Raw genomic sequence first — 18,851 nt, forward strand, 5'->3', positions numbered from 1 at the left:
AACTGTACTTCCAATTTGATTTGAAACTGTCTCATTGCTATCTGTTTATCAATAAAACTTTGAAAAAAATAAATAAAATGAACCTTCCTGTGGTGAAGGCTACTTTCTGATTAAAAAAAAAAAAAAGATTGTTGGCACATCCTTTATATCTAAATTGAATAATGGTACCAGATACAATGATAGATGGGATTGAAGCTGTGTACCATCCATTGTCATGTGTTATCAATAAACTACTTAATTCTCTTGAATGGAAAAAAAATTATATTTTACATAGTGCTGCATAACTACCATTTTGAAAGCACTTTATTCTTTATCCAGGACCATATGTCAACTTCTCTTGCCTTCTGAATTATGGTCTTTGCTATTTTCTATATGCTACATCTGGAGGTATTAGAGTATTTTGAGTTTGTATTACTGGAAAATATTTTACTTTTAGTTTTCAAAGGCATGTTTGCTATGTATAAAATTCAATGAGAACAGATCTTTTCTTTTTTTCAGCCCTTTGAATAAATAAGTCTAGTTTCTTACTCATTTGCTCTTTTTTTTTTCTAATGTGGAATAAGATGCTATTTAATTTTGTTCTTCCATAGCTAATATTTTTTTCTATGTCTATGCTTTAATGTTTTCCTTTACAATTAGTTTTAGATCATTTCAATTTGTGTATCTTGGTATAGTTTTATTCATATTTCTTGTGCAGAAGTTTTACTTTTCTTGGAAATGTGGTGCTATAATTTTAACCAAATTCAGAAATTTTAAATCTTTAAATATTTATTGCCTACCCCCTTCCACTTTGAGAATTCTAATTATATGAATATAAGTTTTTTGGTTTTGGCACAGAGTTAACTATTATATGACTGATCTGTAAACTCTTTTTTCATGCTTATTTTATACAATTTTTATTGTTATATTCATTTAACTTTGTAAATAATTTTTTACAATGTGCAGTCTATTAAAAAAAAGAATAATACTACATGAAATTAGGCAAATAAAGAATACTACATCTTTTTTAGAAAAAGAAAAGAAGAGAGAAAAAAATGGTCTCTGGCAACAAATTTCTAAAAAAAGAAAAAAATAAATTTCTCCATCACTTTCAAAAAAGAAAGACATTGCCATTAATCTCCCTCAGAATAATTCCTCTCTCCCAACACACTTAGTGTATCGTACTTGCTCATTCCTGGAGCAGTTCCCGAAGTCCTACTCTATGTCTTCAGTTGCACTGTTGTGGCTGCCTTCACATCCTGAGTCAATTCAGAAAGTTTCCCTTCCTGGTCATTTTGACATTGGGGAAGAGCCGCCAGAAGGCAGCCAGTGCCAGACCAGGTGGATAAAATAGATGAAGATACACTGGATAGCTTTTAGGAAACTGCTCTTCTATTGGATGGCACCTGACAATTACGTTCACATTTTTTTTACCACACCCTGTAAAGACATTCTGGAAACAAGACTTCCAGAGCTGCTTCAGAAGCCAGGCATGGTGGCTTATGCCATTGCTAGGGAGGCTGAGGCAGGAGGATTGCTGTGTTCAAGGCCAGCTAGACTGTGACTCAAAAAAAAAAAAAAAAAGTACTTCAGAAAGTGACAAGAGAGGGCTGGGGATATAGCTCAGGGGCACAAGTGTCTGCCTGGCAAGTGCAAGGTCCTGAGTTCAATCCCCAGTGCCACAAAAAGAAAGTGACAAGAATGATGAGGTGAGAAACAAGGAAGAGGGGGATTAAGGGAGATTAATAGCAATGTGACTTTTATAGTCATAAACTTGGGGGTGGGGTACTGGGAATCAAACTCAGGACCTTGCACTTGCCAGGCAGGCACTGTGCTGCTGAGCTATCCCCCCAGCCCTTACAGTAACAAACGTTAGACACTGTATTTTTATCACCCTTGTACAAAGTAAGACTGACTCAAAAAAAATTTCAGGACAACTAACCAAATGTGAATGAAATCTTTTCATGGAATAATAGGGTTATATCGATGTTAATTTTTGATCATTGCACTATTATTATGTACGAGAGTATCTCAAATGCAGACGAAAACATACAGATATAAAGGCTCGTTAGTCTGTAATTCCGATGGAAGGAATTAAAAACATTAACAAAGGAGAATCTGGATGTCAGTTCTCTGTACTATTGTGAATCTGAAACACATGGAAATTAAACATTATTGGGCAAAAAACCTTGAACGCTGCCTGGTCTTCTGCTGTCATTTTGAGGTCTCCACGGCTGAGGGGCACAGAGGTGCTGAGCAACATTTCTGGGGCCACAGCACCAGGACACACACCCACACCCAACGCTGCCAAGTCTTGCCTCGATGTGCGTGTATGCGTGGCCCTGGGGCCGGTGCAGGCGCATAATCCCTTGTGCTTTCCTACCCTGCCTCCTATTGGCCAAGTCCACAGTGATGTCATGCCTTTTGTAGGCTCCCACTTGGATCCCAGGTGTGAGGACTCTTCCCCAGGTGCCCCTCTACTTACCTATGGTACCAAACATCAGTCCTAGTGTTCATCCTCATCTGCGGACCACTGGTTGTCTGAAGATGTTTTCCTCTCTCATAACAATATGTCAGTGTGGTTGCCGTGAGTCATTCAGAAGAATCCGTTTAGCTTCTCCCAATATATATTGCTTATTGCTCCTCTGTCTTCACTCACTTGTGTCCCAGCGCTACAGACCAGTATCCTGGCTGTGCAACAGAGTCTTAAAGCACAATGAGAATCTTGACATCAGGTGCCTATCTCCTGCCCCTTCCTTCAACCAAACTCAGTGCAAAGATCCTGCATCCTCTCTTCCTTGGATTTGGGGCCCAGATGTCAGATATCAAGATTTACAGTCTCCGAGGGATGTTGAGAGTTCCACTAGGTAGAGACTTAAGTAAACACAGTCTTCCAGGCTTAGTGATTATAGCTGTTGTGTTGCACAGTGTAATGTCACTTGGCCAGGAGCTCTCTGGAGTGTCTAGTAAGAGTAGTGGAGACCTTGGCCAATACCAGCTGGCCACGCCCTCAGGGGTGTGTCTCTCAGCTTCCCCATCTGTCAGTTAGTTGGAAATTGCAGGGAAATGTGTCTGGGCCTTGCAACACTTGTTCTATCTACAGCCTCTTTCTCAAAAAGCACCTGGAGACCAGGAGACAGAGGGGTGGTAGAGTATAGCGCTTCCTCAGGCTGAAGGTACTGTACCTCTGAACTTCTTACTGGGTTATATTTTGTAATTCTCTCTCTTTCTTCTTCCCTCTCCCCTCTCGCAAGACTTCCAGCATGCTAGGCAAGCAGTGTTCCTCCCCTGAGCCATCTCTTCAGCCCCTCTGATGAAACTGTGGATTCATCCTATGAACCTACTATATTTGGGCTTAGGAGTGAACATACTAGGTCGCACAGTAACAGACTGAGCTGCTGCTAAGCCACTGTAACTGTAGCTGCTCCTACAAGTGTCTCCACTCATCTTAAACAAAGAAGGGTATTTCTCACTGCCCTGCTTACCACCTGGCATGTAGCAGGTGCTTGATAATTCTGCAGAACTGGATTGAGCGTTCTCCCATCACCTATGAATCTGGAGGAATTTGTGCTTGGGTTGACAATAAAAGAAGCTGCATTCTTAGTGTTTGGGGAAAAAGTCCTGAGGTTCCCAATATCCTTTAAGGATATTAAATAACAGAATTATGATCTTTGTTAATCTTTGCGCTGCATTTATGATATCAGATAGCCAGTTTGTGTATGTATATATTTTTCTCTAATATTCCTTCTTTTCAAAATGAGAGGACCCTGCCCGGTGTGGAGGTACATACCTATGATCCCAGTGCTGTGGAGGCTGAGGCAGGACAATTGTAGGTTTGAGGCCATCCTGGACTTGACAGTGAGATCTGAAGGGGGGATGACCTCTGTAGTGAAGTGGAGACAACTGTTTATTTCAGTTGAGCAAACAGGCATGCAAGCGAATGAAGACAGAAAAGGACATCTGCAGCAGTGTATTGGGAGAGGGTGAATGGATTCTTCTGAATGATTCACAGCAATCACCTTGATCTTCTAGTGGTTACAAGAGAAAAATGTCTTCTGACAGCCAGTGGTCAGCACATGAGGATGAAGGCCAATTATCCCGACTGGTCAGGAAATCCAGAGACTCCCCCTTTGTCCCTGTAGGTAAGTGTAAGCCTCAACTGGATACTGTTTATTACACTGAAAGTGTAATAACACAACAATAACTTACACTGGATCTTCTAAGGATTGAAGTGTTCCATATAACTGCATTTTTCCGATAATGGAAGCTAACTTCCTCTAAGTATTAATATGAGTCAGGCTTTCAGAGTAATTTCTAATACATGATAAGTCCTCCCAAAATTTTACCTATCATTAATTAATGCATCAAATTTTATTCTATTTTATCCATTTCATTAGACATCTACCTAAAATTATTAGCGGGAATGGAATCAATTGAATGGACTTAAGCTTTCTGTCACAATTCAGTATTAGCAACAGCAGCAATAGTTTATTATTAGGTCTATTAAGGGCTATTGAAATGTAATTCTTTGTAACTCCAACCTTTATGGTCTTAAGTCTGCTGTTGGTAGATCTCCCTGTTTCTTGCATTGCTGTCTCATGCCATTCTGCTTCTAGTGTTCTGTGGCACCAGAAGTGAGGTGCCCAGAATTGAACGACCTGGGAGTGAGCTCAGTAAACCTCTGATGGGAAGCTTGGGCATCCCTGCACATTTGAAAACTTGAACTGTGGCTGCTCAAGGGCTCTTTTTTCTGATTGCCGAGTAAACTCTGAAGTAAAGAAGTGGCATTATGATTAAACCTAGAGTTCTTTCTCCTCTCCCACACATAATTACTATATGTTGACATTTTTAAAGTTTTATTTTTAAAGATTGTATAAAATAGTATTAAAACAGAAAAATTACAAGTGACACAGAATTTCACTTAACAAAATACTATGAATTTCACAGTATTTGTTGTAATGTATAGTTGCCTTCCAATTACAATTTTAAACATTTACTATATGCATCTGGATTTAAAAAATAATCAAGCTGAACTGGGGATGTAGCTCAGTGCTAGAGTGCTTACCTATCATGCATGAGCGCCTGGGTTCAATCCTAGCATCAGAAAAAAAATTAAACACCAATATTATGTTTTAAAATCTGAACTTTCTCTTTCTTATCTTTTGGATGCTTAAGCTGTCCTGAGCATTATTAATGTATAATGTAGCCATGCTTTTCATTTCACCAAAGAACTAAAATCATTTACCTAGACCTGACTTACATAACAGTAACTATATTAATTCCATAATCTTCACAGTACCTATGAGTCACATGTTGCCATTGTCACCACAAATGTAGCAGTCTTGTGTATTGCTCACATATCAAAAAGAACCAATTATTTTTACAAGAATATTCTGCTTAAAACTTTCACTTTAAAAAAGAAGTTCCACTTACTTTGGTTAGGACTTGTAAGAGCACCCATAAGAAATAGAAGCAAATAATTTAACAATGATTTGTCTTTCTTACCATTTTTAACCAGGCAAACAATGTAAACACTCGATTGCTACTTGACAGACCTTGTCACGAACAGAAATTAATCATTATGCCTGTTGTACATTAAATTGTTTTTCCAAAAACATTTGGGTTGATTAAAGTAGAAAGATGAAACTGCTTCTAGCAAAATTCAATTATATACATACAGCAGAGACATAATATGACAACCAGTACGTGTTCTGACTTTAATCTCCAAAAGAAACAAACAAATTTAATTAAGAACAGAACCTTGATTTGATTAAGGAAAGAAGGCCATGTTTTTGCTAGAAAATAAATAATGATAAAATTTGAATACATATCATTGAATAGTTCTTTTAGCTATTGTTTAGCAATATTTACAGGACATCCAGTGACAGGATGGAATTGTCTGTGTGAATGATTTGTAGCACTTTTTTTATTGATCATCTTAAACCATTTCATCATTATAAGTATGATCTACTGAGTTGGGGGCACCATGCAGTGCTAGAGTACTTGCTTGAGGCCCCAGGTTCAATCCCTAGCATGGCAAAATATATTTAAAATAGTAAGTAAACACATAAAATCACTTTACATCACTCAGAATTGCCTCATAATCACTGTTAAAAGTCTTTGTATGTGTAATACTTATATGCTTATTATTTGTATTGACAGTTTGATTTTTCTTCTTTCATTTAACATTGCATATATAGCTTTATGCATATTAATACTAGCTAATTTTACAATTTGAAAACTACTTCTATAGGTTTCCTGTGTTTGAGCAACTTCAGCTGTTTAGCTTGTTGCTCAGACACGGTATAGCCATTAGTACATTTTGTACCATTTTCTTTTCTTTAGGTTAATTCCCTGCAGTACATTTACAAAAGTAGAATTTCTAGGTCAGACACTGGGTATGGTGGCACATGCCTATAATCCATCCTAGTTATTTAGGAGGCTGAGGTAAGAGGACTGAGAGTTTAAGGTCAAGCTGGGCAATTTAGTGAGAACTTGTCCAAAAAAATAAAAAGAGAGGGAGAAGGAAAGGAGGGAGAAAGGGAAGGAGAGAAAGAGGGGGGAAGAAAAGGAGGGGGAGAAGGAAGGGAGGAGTGACTGATTTCCAGATCAGAAAACATGATCATTTGTTATATATTTTTAGGCTTCGTTCCAAAAGGACTTGCCCAAACTTGTGAAGCTTTCATAGTATTCCTATTTTACCAGGTTTTTATCATCATAATATGGTTATTTTATTTTCTGATGTTTTTATTTGTTTGTAGTGCATCAGTAACTTGCATTTTAATTGCTTCTACTTCAATCAGTCTATAAAATCTACACTTACATGGAATTATTTACTCTGATTCTTTTTAATATTTAAAAAATATTTATTTATTTATTTGGTACAGGGTCTTTTTAAAAATTTTTATTTATTTATTTGTGTGTGTGTGTGTGTGGCCACGGGGCGGGGCTGGCTGGCATGTGGTGCTGGGGGATTGAACCGCGGTCCCTGTGCTTTGCTAAGCTTGTTCTAAGTAGGTGCTTTAGACCACTGAGCCATCTCACCAGCCCCAGGGTCTTTCTATATAGCTCAGATCCTCCTGTTTTCAGCCTCCCCAGCATGGGAATTACAGGCATGCACCACCACACCTGCTTTTGGTGGCTGGCACCATGTGCCCAGTGTTCCAGGGCTGGCACAACATGTGGTGCCAGGGATCGAACCCGGGTCCTTGAGCTTGCCAGGCAGGTGCTTAGACTGCTGAGCCATCTCCTCAACCCTTTTACTCTGATTCTTATCTCCACTTATTAAGTAGATCCTGAAAAAATAAATATATCCTCACCCACCTACCAAAACATGCATTGTCAATAATCGAAACGTACCATCCCACAGAAAGTCAATTGTATTTTTCCTTTTTTTTTCTTTTGGTGATGGTGGTACTGGGGGATCAAACCCAGGGCCTTGTGCATGCGAGGCAAGAGCTCTACTGAGACACATCCCCTGCCTGGCCATTGCATTTCTATATGCATACAAACAACAAATAAATGGAATCTGAAATTAAAAATATAATATTTAGAGTCTTTCCAAGGAAAATAAAATGCCTAGATATAAACTTAATAAAACAGGTAGGCTAGCCAGGCATGGTGGTACAGGCCTGTAATCCCAGCTCTTAGGAGGCTGAGGCAGAAGGATTGTGAGCTCAAGACTAGCCTGGGCTATAAAGCGAGCTCAAGGACAGACTGAACTGCATCTCAAAAAGACAAAAGAAAAAAATTTAAAAAGGTAGGCTGAAAATTATAGAATGCTAATTGAAATAAGTCAAAGAGGACCTAAAAAAATAGATTACCATGTTCATAGATTAGCGGATTCCTTGTATAGTACAGTGAAGTTTTTCCCCAGATTAATCTACAGGTTTAATGTAATTCCTATTGAAATCTTAGTAAGGTTTTGCAGTCATAGACAAGTTTACTCTAAATTCTATATGGAAAGGCAAAAGTCTTAGAATAGCTAAAAATAAACTTTTTCTAAGATAAAGTAGAAGGAGTCATTCCACCTGATCCTGAGACTTACTCTACAGTTGTAGTAACCAAAATGGTATGGTCACTGATGGAGAGACAGCTACACAGATCAATGTGACAGCAAACCCAAAATTTAGAACCACGTTGTTATGTGCAAATGTTTCAATTGTTCTTGTGTCAACATATAGCATTTCATCCTTGTTTGTTTCTGTGAAGTTAGCCTTATTCTCTTGTAGATGTGATAAATACACTATTTTCTTCTAGTTTTTTAAGATTTTGTTTTGCACCTTACCCATTCAAATATATATTTTTGTAGGGTTTGGTGTGGAATACAAATCCAAGTTCTGCTGAATAATAATAAATAGTGCTAATGGGATTTATTAGGTAATTATTCATTCTTCAGTAATTTGGTTATTTTGGGGGGTTTTTTGTTTGGTTGGTTTTTTTCATAATTTTATTGATTAAACAAATAGCAATGAGACAGTTTCAAATCAAATTGGTAGGACAGTTTCAATAATTAACACACTGAATACATTCTTCTTAGTGGTTAATTGCTATACAAGATGCAGACATGATATTCTATCTACAAACACCAGTAGAACAAATCACTCTATTCATTAAGAGAATGTAACTATATATCTATCCCAACCACTTTGAATACACAGATACAAAATGGACATTCATCTGTATCCTCTTTTTTTGTTCAGTTCCGTTATTTGAATATTATAGGTGTGTAAACTCAGCAAAATAATCTAAAAGAGTTCAGTAGTCCATAATAGTATTGGGTCTTCCACTTGACTGGCAATGTCAGAAATTGTTGACCTGAGTCCCCTACAGCTCAACATAACAACATAGCTTTACTTCTTATATTTCGTTTTTATACTTTTCTGCTGGATGGTTAAGACCAAGATAAAGCAAGACCTATGCAACAAGAGTTGTAGCTTTTGGGTCTGATAAGGTCAGTGAAATCCCCTCAGGATTTATCCTGAGATCCTGTACCTCAGATTGTTTGTCAGTGTCAGCCATGTGGATGAATCATGGCCATTGTTTGGCCAATGTGCTCTCTGTGAAAGCCTGAGAGAATGTTTTCTCTCCATGTGACTCTCCTCAGGCACACTCTACATCATTGATCACTTTCCTCTTTGGCCCCATAATCTCCTTGATCAGAAAATTTGGGACACTGCTGTTACAGTTACATGATGTTACAGCACAAGTTCTCATATGTCCTGAGTCTTAATTGACCTTGGAAGGTAAGGGGCAAAATGTTGGCTTTCCTTGCAGCCCTCATTTTCATCTAATTTTAGTCTGCAAACTTAGGTTGTTAACCTTCTAGAAGACAAGCTTATTGTTATTACCATACAACTTAGGCTATAAAGCTTAACCTCACTATCTCTCTGCATATCAAACATGTTAGGCATACTATGGAACAGGTATTTTTCATCAAGTATTGATATGTTGAACTTTAAGTCCCTACAGAATATGATAAAAAAACATTTAAAAATTAGAATATATTTTTAAAATAGGCATAAAGAATTATATACTTATGTTTACACATAAGTCCAAAAATCTCACCATATACAACCTTGAAGCAGGACAATCCCACAATATTCCTTTTCCTGTCTTTTGCTTTCATTCACCACCCCCAATTTGGTTATTCTGTTAGTCATGAATTAAATTCTCATATTGTTTTAAATATCCTTTGAGATATCCTATTTCAGTTGTTTGTTTTAAAGGCAACAGTAGAGGATCTTGGTTGTCACAGCAGTATATTTACATTTGTGGGGAATACAGAAGGAGGTTAAGGCAGAGGAATCGCAAGTTCAAGACCAGCCTGAACAACTTGTGAGAGCATGCCCCAAAATATAATTTTAAAAAGTGTGGGTATATAGCTTAGCAGTAGAGTGCTTGCCTACCAGTTCATGGACCTAGGTTCAACCCCTAATACTGGAAAAAGAAAAGGTAATGGTTGTTCAGATGCTGAGTTGTTTCACTGATCAGCTAAATTATTTAGTTGCTTGTAATAGCCTTACAGTACACAAAAATCAAAATTTTGCCTCAGGAAAGTTATAAGTGACTTCACAAATTATATTATGTTAGTTTATGTTACACTTATTATATGATTATTATATGTATAGTTCAGGTATTTCTGTTGTTTTTTTCTTTGTGGAACCAGAGATTGAACTCAGGCCCTTGCACTTGCCAGGCAAGTGCTTATTCTACTAAGCCGTCTCCCCAGCCCCTCAGGTATTTCTAAGAAAAATCAAAATTGCAAATAGTGGCCCCAAGAGTATTAATGACCTATTTTAAAATCTGGTACATCAGAGGCTGGGGAGATAGCTCAGTAGAATAAGCATTTGCCCAGCAAGCACAAGGTCCTGAGTTCAATCCCCAGTATTGCAAAAAACAAAAAAAGTCTGCTATTTTTTAATGTTAAACATATAACCTAGGGGGCTTGCCCAATAGCTCAGTTGTTTAAAGCTCTGCTTGGGCAAATGCAGTCAGGTACAGGGGACCACGGTTTAATCCCCAACCCCACAAGGTGCTCCACACCCACCCTTATGGCAGCCAGAACTAGCAAAAAAAAAAAAAAATCCTTCTAAACATGTAACCTATACTAAATAGTGTACAGGCCATCAGGTCCAAATGGTAAATGGTTGATGGTGTTCAGAAATAATACTACCCAGGATACAAAATTAGCACACAAAAATCAATAGCATTCCTGAACACACTGAGAAAGAATTTAGGGATACAGTCCCCTTCTTTAGGGAAACAGTCCCCTTCACAATAGCTGCAGAAAAAGTAAGTACCTAGAAATAAACTTAACTAAGGAAGTAAAAATAACTTTATAATGAAAACTCAGAATTCTGAAGAAATAAATTGAAAAGGATGCTAGAAAGTGGAAAGACATCTCTGTTCCTGGAGAAATAGAATTAAAATTCTTTAAAAGGCTAAATTAGTATTCTTCATAGAACTAGAAAAAAGGCTTAAATTTTACATGGGAATAGAAAAAGGCCAGGAGAGCCAAAGCAATCTTCAGCAGAAAGAGCAAAGTGGGAAGTATCACAATTCCAGATTTCAAATTATACTACAAAGATATGGTAACAAAAACAGTATGGCACCAGCACAAAATAAACAGGTAGACCAATAAGGTAAAACAAAATACACAGAAACAACCTCATCTACCACAGTCATATGATTTTTTTTTTTTTTTTGGACAAAAGAGCCAAATATAGTAGGAGAAAAGTCGGCCTCCTTAACAAATGGTGTTGGGGCTGGAGAGATGGCTCAGTGGTCTAAAGCACCTACTTGAAACAAGCTTGGCAAAGCACAGGGACCTCGGTTCGATCCTCCAGCACCACATGCCAGCCAGCCCCGCCCCCTGGTGGGCTGAGCTGGCCACACACACACACACACAATAAATAAATGTAATAATAATAATAAAAAAACAAATGGTGTTGGGGCTGGAGAGATGGCTCAGTGGTCTAAAGCACCTACTTAGAAAAAGCAAGCTAAGCTAAGCAAAGCACAGGGACCTCGGTTCGATCCTCCAGCACCACATGCCAGCCAGCCCCGCCCCCTGGTGGGCTGAGCTGGCCACATACACACACACACACACAAATAAATAATTTTTTTTTAAAAAAGAAATTTCAAAAAAAAAAAAAAAAACTGAAATTTTGAAACTGCTGGAAGATAACATAAAGAAAACACTTTAAGCCATAAGTACAGGCAAGAAGTTCCTGAACAGAACTCCAAACATGAGAGACATAATGGGAAGGGGCTGGGGAGATAGCTCAATGGAATAAACACTTCCCTGGCAAGCGCAAAGGCCTGAGTTCAATCCCTGGTTCTGGAAAAAAAAAAAAAAAAAAAAAAAAAAAGACATAATGGGAAGAATCAACAAATTAAAAAGCTCCTGCACAGTAAAATTAACAACAACAGAATGAAAAGACAACCCCAGAATGGAAAACAAAAATTTTGCTAGCTACTCTTCTTATAAAGGACTAGAATATATAAAGAACTCGGATCCTAAAAAGCAAATTATGTTCAATTCCTGATACAAAAAAAAAAAAAGCAAATGACCCAATCAAAAAATTGGGGGGCCAGGGAGATGGCTTAGTAGAATAAGCACTTGCCTGGCAAGTGCAAGGGCCTGAGTTCAATCCCTGATTCCACCAAAAAAAAAAAAAAAAGGCAGATGAGTCAAACAGATATTTCTCAAAAGAGGAAGTACAAATGGTCAATAAGTACATGAAAAAGTGTTCGCCATCTTCAGCCATTAGGGAAATGAAAGCAAAATAGCACTGAAGCTGGGTGTGGTGGCACACACTTACATACTCCCTCCTTGGGGAGGCTGAGACATGAAGGTTATAAATTCAAGCCTAGCCTGTGAAACTTAAGTGACTCTCTTGGTGAGACACTGGCTTAAAATTAAAAAATTTAAAAGGGTAGATATATAGCTAAGTGGGAGGAACACCTCTGGGTCTGATCCCACGCACCACAAAAACTACTGAGATTTTTACCCCAGTCAGAATGGCAATTGTGAAGAACATAAAAAACAACAAATGCTGGCAAAGATGTGGTAAAAAAGGACTCCTACATTTTTGGAGGGAATGTGAACTAGTATAACCACTGTAAAAATCAGTATGAATACTCCTCGAAAAACTAAAACATAAAAATTCCATTTGAACCAAGTACATATTTTCTGGGTATATTCTCCCAAAGAATATCATACTCTAGTGACACATGCATACTCATATTTACAGCAGCCCAATTCACAATACCTAACCTTTAGAAACAGCCTAGAGGCCTGTCAACAGATGAATGTATAGGAAAATGTGGTGTTTATACTAATGGAATATTACTTAGCCATAAAGAAAAATGAAATCATGTAATCTGCAGGAAAATTATTAGAACTCGAGACCATGTTAGCTGAAATACATCAGACACAGAAAGTTAAATATCACATAGTTTGTCTTACATGAGAAATCAAGAATAAAAAGAAGAAGAAATGGTAGAAAATAAGAAGGCAGACTCTTTGGAAATGGGGATGGAGATTAGGGGGAGGGAAGAGGGGAAAGGGGGGTAAAGGAATTGCAAATGATCATGATATTTTATATACATGAACCAATCTTACCAAAACAAATCCAGTTAGGTATTACAAGCATACACTAATAAAAATAGTAATATTAAAATGCTGCAAAAAAAGCTGCAAGATTCATTTACAGAGGTTCATGGAGATGATCCAATATACTAAGAGAAAGATGCAAAAGAAGCTAGGAAAAGGCTTTTCAAAAATCTTTGTAGTAGGGCGTTTTGAATTAAGAGAACCCTGGCCTGGCCATGCTGCATCTGATCTTGCCTAAAAAACAGAGGGCAAAATGTGTGGAGGATAGTTCCATCTCAAAGCATGTCTATAAAAGGATGTTCAGAAAATAAAAGAGAAAGAAAAGCAGGCAAAATAAGAAATCATGCAGTTAAAATCTGTGGGTGCCACTGCCCCCAGGGTATTTTGTATGGCATCAACTAAACTTAAGACATATAATTCAAGAATTGTTTGTGGACTGGGAGTGTAGCTCAATGGGAAAAGATGGTAGGATGCTTGCCTAACATGTGCAAAGCTCTGAGTTCAACCCCTAGAACTACCAAAAAAAAAAAAAAAAAAAAAAAAAAAAAAAAAAAAATCATCTGTAGATGTACTACTTTAAGTAAGTGTCTATTACAATGATGAAACAAAATAAATTAACATATTGACTAATATTACCTTTGGCAGCATGAAGAAGGTGTATACAAAGCAGAAAAGAATTTTGTGTTGAGGTTCCCAGTCCCAAGATATCTTGTTATATATATGTAAATATTCCAAAAACTGAAAAACTATAGAACCAACACTTCTGATCCTAAGTATTTTGGATAATCTACATGTTGCCTGCCTGTTTTCAAAATATTCATCCCTTGTACAGTCTTTCATTTAACTCTCTAGGCTCTAGAGACTTCTTGCCTGCTGTTTACCTAATTTATGCTTTTAAAATTCCCAGGTGTAGCAGGCTTTGTGACTGTGGTGTCCTATGGCCTTTACAAGCTAAAGTACAGAAGAGATCAGAAAATGTCCATTCATCTCCTTCACATGCGAGTTGCTGCCCAAGGATTTGTAGTGGGAGCTATAACTCTAGGTAAGGCGCTGCCTGTGGATCTTATATTCAGCCATCAGTAGAGCAGTTCTATTTATTCAATTCATTTACTGAAGATGAATATTGTGTTGCAATGATATAACAGACAGGAGTAAAAAAAACAAAAAACAAAAAACAAAAACCCTGATATTCACCTGCTTTATATTGCTACCGAGTTATGGGCTTAATTTCTTAGCATTTTAAGCTAATAAAACCTTATAAAAACTAAGAAAAGTCTCAGTAGAGAACTGGAACAATACGTCAGAATCCTCAATCCTGAAAGAAGTGATAAACAGTTCCTATCCTATATAATGCTGTGGGGGCCTGCTCCTTAGCTCAGTTCTTTAAGTGGCTGCTGCAACAAAGCAGTCAGGCTCAGGTTGCTGTGGTTCGATCCTATATAATGCTGTAACTCTGTATGTGCAGTGACTACATTCCCAGCCTACGGAAGAGCAGATAGTTATTAAAGTAGTTTAACTTGGAAGGACATGTTCACAGCCCACAAACCTCAATGATCTTGTTTTCCGCTTATTCCAAGTTTGAGCAATGGGTAAATCTGTATTTGTTTATTTGATAGGTTAGTTGGTTTGTGGTAGATGGGATTAAACCTAGGGTTCTGCACTGAACTACCTCCCTAAGCCCTTTTAAATTTTTATTTGAAGACAAGGTCTCACACTAAGTTTCTAAGTTTTCTAGGCTGGGCTTGAACTTGCAGTCCTTCTGGCTCAGCCTCCCAGAGAGCTGGGATTACAGGTGTATGCCACCATGCTAGCTCCTTTTTTTTCTTTCAAATCTTGTTTATGAAATTAATCCATATAGACCTTCTTGGCTGAGAACTAGAACATTAGTATTGGGTGTTCTCTGTTGGAGAAAAGTAAATTGTAACTATAAATAAATATACAAACTTTTTAAAAATGTATTTGGTACAGGGTCTCACTACACAGCTCAGATTCAGTGATCCTCCTGTTTTCAGCCTCTCCAGTGCTGGGATTACAGGCATGCACCACCACACCCGATCTCAGTGGCTGGCTCAGTGCTCCCAGGGGCAGGGGCAGGGCTGGTGCCTACAGGGCATGCGGTGCCAGGGATGGAACCCCAGTTCCTGTGCTTGCCTAAGCAGGTGCTTAGTCCACTGAGCTATCTCATTGATCCAAATATGTAAACCTTTAAAAAAAATAAAGTAAAATAAAATTAATCCATAAAGGAAGAAACATCTCCACAGTCTGATTTAAAGACAGGAGTAAAATCATTGTGGTTAATTAGGGTTATACCAAGGCTAAATGTGTTAGCTATTAGATTAGATAAACCTAAAAGGAAATCTATTTTGGGATCCAAATTTTAAAATCTGCATTAATGAGAACAAGTCACAATGTTATTAGCCTCCTTTCAGACTGTGAAGATTGTCTATGAGTAATACAAATCGTACAGAATGATAGGTATGGTGCTTGTACACTGTGGTGAAAAGGTAATCTCTTTATCCTATGTGACATTTATTTTTTGAACTGAAAACAACAAGAAACCTTGCTCCAAAGTTACAATTCTCATTCTCATTATTAAGCCAACATTTGATGAACATCTTCTATGTGCCAGACAGTTCAGAAAAATACAGGCGACAGTCAGTCTCTGTTCTCACATATTTTAGTTTCCTTGGGCCGAGGGATCCAAAAAAGGATGTGAAGTTACCGAGGCTGCTGCAGGGGTAGCAGGATTGCTACGGAAGCGAGGGACAGCACAGGTCAGAGTGTTACCCAGGGCTGGGAGGTCGGGGAGGCTCTTCAAGTGTACCAGGGACGGAATGAGCCAAGGGGACAGAGGACTTATTAACTAGGCAAAGGTGGTCAGGATTCTCTTTTCCTCCTGGGCTGTCTGATGATCTGTTGGCATCATGAATGACCCAATAACTATCGGAACCCGGAAGTTCATGACCAACCAACTTCTTCAAAGGAAACAAATGGTCATTGATGTCCTTCACTCTGGGAAAGCAACAGTACCTAGGACAGAAATTCGGGAAAAGCTCGACAAAATATACAAGATCACACCAGATGTCATTTTTGTGTTTGGATTCAGAACCCATTTTGGTGATGGCAAGACGACTGGCTTTGGCATGATTTATGATTCCCTGGATTATGTGAAGAAAAATGAGCCCAAACATAGACTTGCAAAACACGGCCTGCATGAGAAGAAAAAGACCTTAAGAAAGCAGCAGAGGGCTAGTGAGATGGCTCAGTGGTCTAAAGCACCTACTTAGAACAAGCTTAGCAAAGCACAGGGACTGCGGTTCAATCCCCCAGCACCACATGCCAGCCAGCCCCGCCTCCTGGTGGGCTGAGCTGGCCACACACACATAAATAAATAAATAAATAAATAAATAAATAAATAAAAAGAAAGCAGCAGAAGGAACACAAGAACAGAATGAAGAGTCAGGGGTACCACAAAGGCTAGCGTTGGTGCTGGCAAAAAGCCCAAGGAGGAGCGATTCTACAGTGCCTGTCTTCAGTAACTGTGACTTTTTTCATGAGCGGACATAATAAACTATAAAACCTTCAAAAAAAAAAAAAAAAAGAAGTTGGTCAGGATTTTAGGAAAGAAAAAGCAAAGACATAGAAGAATAGCATGTTAGTGGAATACTCCAGAACTTGTTATGACAGGTGACTCAATCAGTGTTTGATGAGAGAAACAGAAGTACTAGTTGTAAGATTTTAAAAAGAATTTAAAACAAGTCTTTGGACTCAGGCATTATGAGGCTCAGAAGTGAGGGCAGAGGGACAAGCAAGTAGGAAGGAAAGATGGTTGTAAAGAAGGAGATGCAACAAGAATCAAGAACCAGTGAGGGGGAGCAAGAGCACACAGGACAAGTGGAACTCTGGCGGGTGGTTGTTTTGTTTGGTTTTGGGTTTTTTTTTGGCAGAACCAGGGATTGAACTCAGACCTCTGCGCTTGCCAGGGAAGCACTTATTCTACTGAGCCATCTCCCCAGCCCCTTGTTTTTGTTTTTGAGAGAGGATCTTGCTCTGTAGTTCAGGCTGGGCTTAAACTCACTATGTAGGGTCTTTTGGCTTTCGGCTAGGAGGAGGCTAAGGTGCAACTTTCTTCGGTCGTCCCGAATCCGGGTTCATCCGACACCAGCCACCTCCAGTACGCCGCCCAAGTTCGACCTCATTGAGATCAAAGTCGTGTACCTGAGGTGCACCAGTGATGAAGTTAGCGCCACATCTGCCCTGGCCCCCAAGATCGGTCCTTTGGGTCTGTCTCCAAAAAGTGGGGGATAACATTGTCAAGGAAACTGGTGACTGGAAGGGTCTGTGGATTACGGTGAAACTGACCATTCAGAACAGACAGGCTCAGATTGAGGTGGTGCCTTCTGCCTCTGCCCTGATCATCAAAGCCCTCAAGGAGCCACCAAGAGACAGAAAGAAGCAGAAAAACATTAAACACAGTGGAAATATCACTTTTGATGAGATTGTCAACATTGCCCGACAGAACCTTGCAGCACCAACCTTTAGCCAGAGAACTTCTGGGACCATTAAGGAGATCCTGGGGTCCGCCCAGTCTGTGGGCTGCAACGTAGACAGTTGGCACCCTCATGACATCATAGAGGACATCATCAACAGTGCTGTTGAATGCCCAGCTAGCTAAGGAGCATAAGAAAATACATCAATAAAGAGATGATCTTAAAATTAATTAATTAGAAAGAAAGAATTTGAGGCTAGCCTGGGCTACTAGTGGAATCCCATGGGGGGGGGAATGGATGAATATGTGTGTGTGTGTGTGTGTGTGTGTGTGTATAATGCACAGAGATTTCTTTCTTGAGTGGCAGCAAACATTAGCTTTTCAGTCATCTCACCTAAGTCAGTTCTTAGATTATGTGATGAAGAACAATAAGAGGAGGAAGAAGAGAGGGAGGAGGAGAGGGAAAAGGAGGGGAAAAAAAGCTTCCACCATTAAAGTATGCACAAGATAAAGTCGTTCCAAGCCAGAAGCTGAGTCCTAGATGCAGGCCATGCAATGGCACATACTCGTGAATACGCTCACATGGGAAGCTACAGAAACACCCTGGCTCTCGATGGCTACCTGAGGCTGATGAACTGGATCGACATTTACTTGCTGGTGGATTCTTCCATGAGCAGGACTTTAGGGATGCTTGCCATGGCTGTAGTTCAGGCTTATCAAACACTGTAAGGAATTGCAAAGTTCTACCAGAGTTCAGGCTAAAAATCTGATCCTATAGGGAAACTACCAACAGGAGCGCTTCGAGTCCTGACCAAGGCCTATAATGAAAGGCAGCAAGTCACAGGGTGCAGCACCCACAATATAGCAGGATTCTATTGGCTTCATGTCAGTGTCTCCCAAGGGACCTGAACTTTACAGTTAATCTTAAGTGCAGGGAAGAGAAGTTCTTGGCAGAAAAGTTTATTGCCCAAGGGATCTACCAAGTCCATTTTACTTTGGACATCAAATGGCTGTGTTGAACCCCAACTATTCTCTATGTTACCAGTAAACCCTTATAATCTCCAACTAAAAAAATAGTTTTGTTTCTATGGAAGTTGATATATATCAACTCAAGTGACTCTGAGCTAATGATATATATATTAAATTTATATGTTAAAGTGTTACTGGGAAACCAAGTCCTAACACCAAAGGGTCCCAACACTGCAAGAAACTAGAGACACACAAGATAAAGTCTATCCCTTGTGTCTTTGAGAAAAGATTTCA

The 18,851-nt window shown here is 38.8% G+C and overlaps 1 protein-coding gene across 1 annotated transcript in view; it reads left to right on the plus strand.

Moving 5' to 3' along the window:
• The first annotated feature begins 4,027 nt into the window (after nt 1-4,027).
• Higd1c (HIG1 hypoxia inducible domain family member 1C) overlaps nt 4,028-18,851 on the plus strand; it is a 20,044-nt gene continuing 5,220 nt past the window's right edge. Inside the window, exons 1-2 of the mRNA XM_004637817.1 lie at nt 4,028-4,121; nt 14,007-14,141. Of these exons, the coding sequence (XP_004637874.1) occupies nt 4,028-4,121; nt 14,007-14,141 (229 nt within the window). The remainder of the gene's footprint in view (nt 4,122-14,006; nt 14,142-18,851) is intronic.

This window comes from Octodon degus, unplaced genomic scaffold, assembly GCF_000260255.1.
Source record: "Octodon degus isolate 3935 unplaced genomic scaffold, OctDeg1.0 scaffold00093, whole genome shotgun sequence".
NCBI classification, from domain to species: Eukaryota; Metazoa; Chordata; class Mammalia; order Rodentia; family Octodontidae; genus Octodon; species Octodon degus.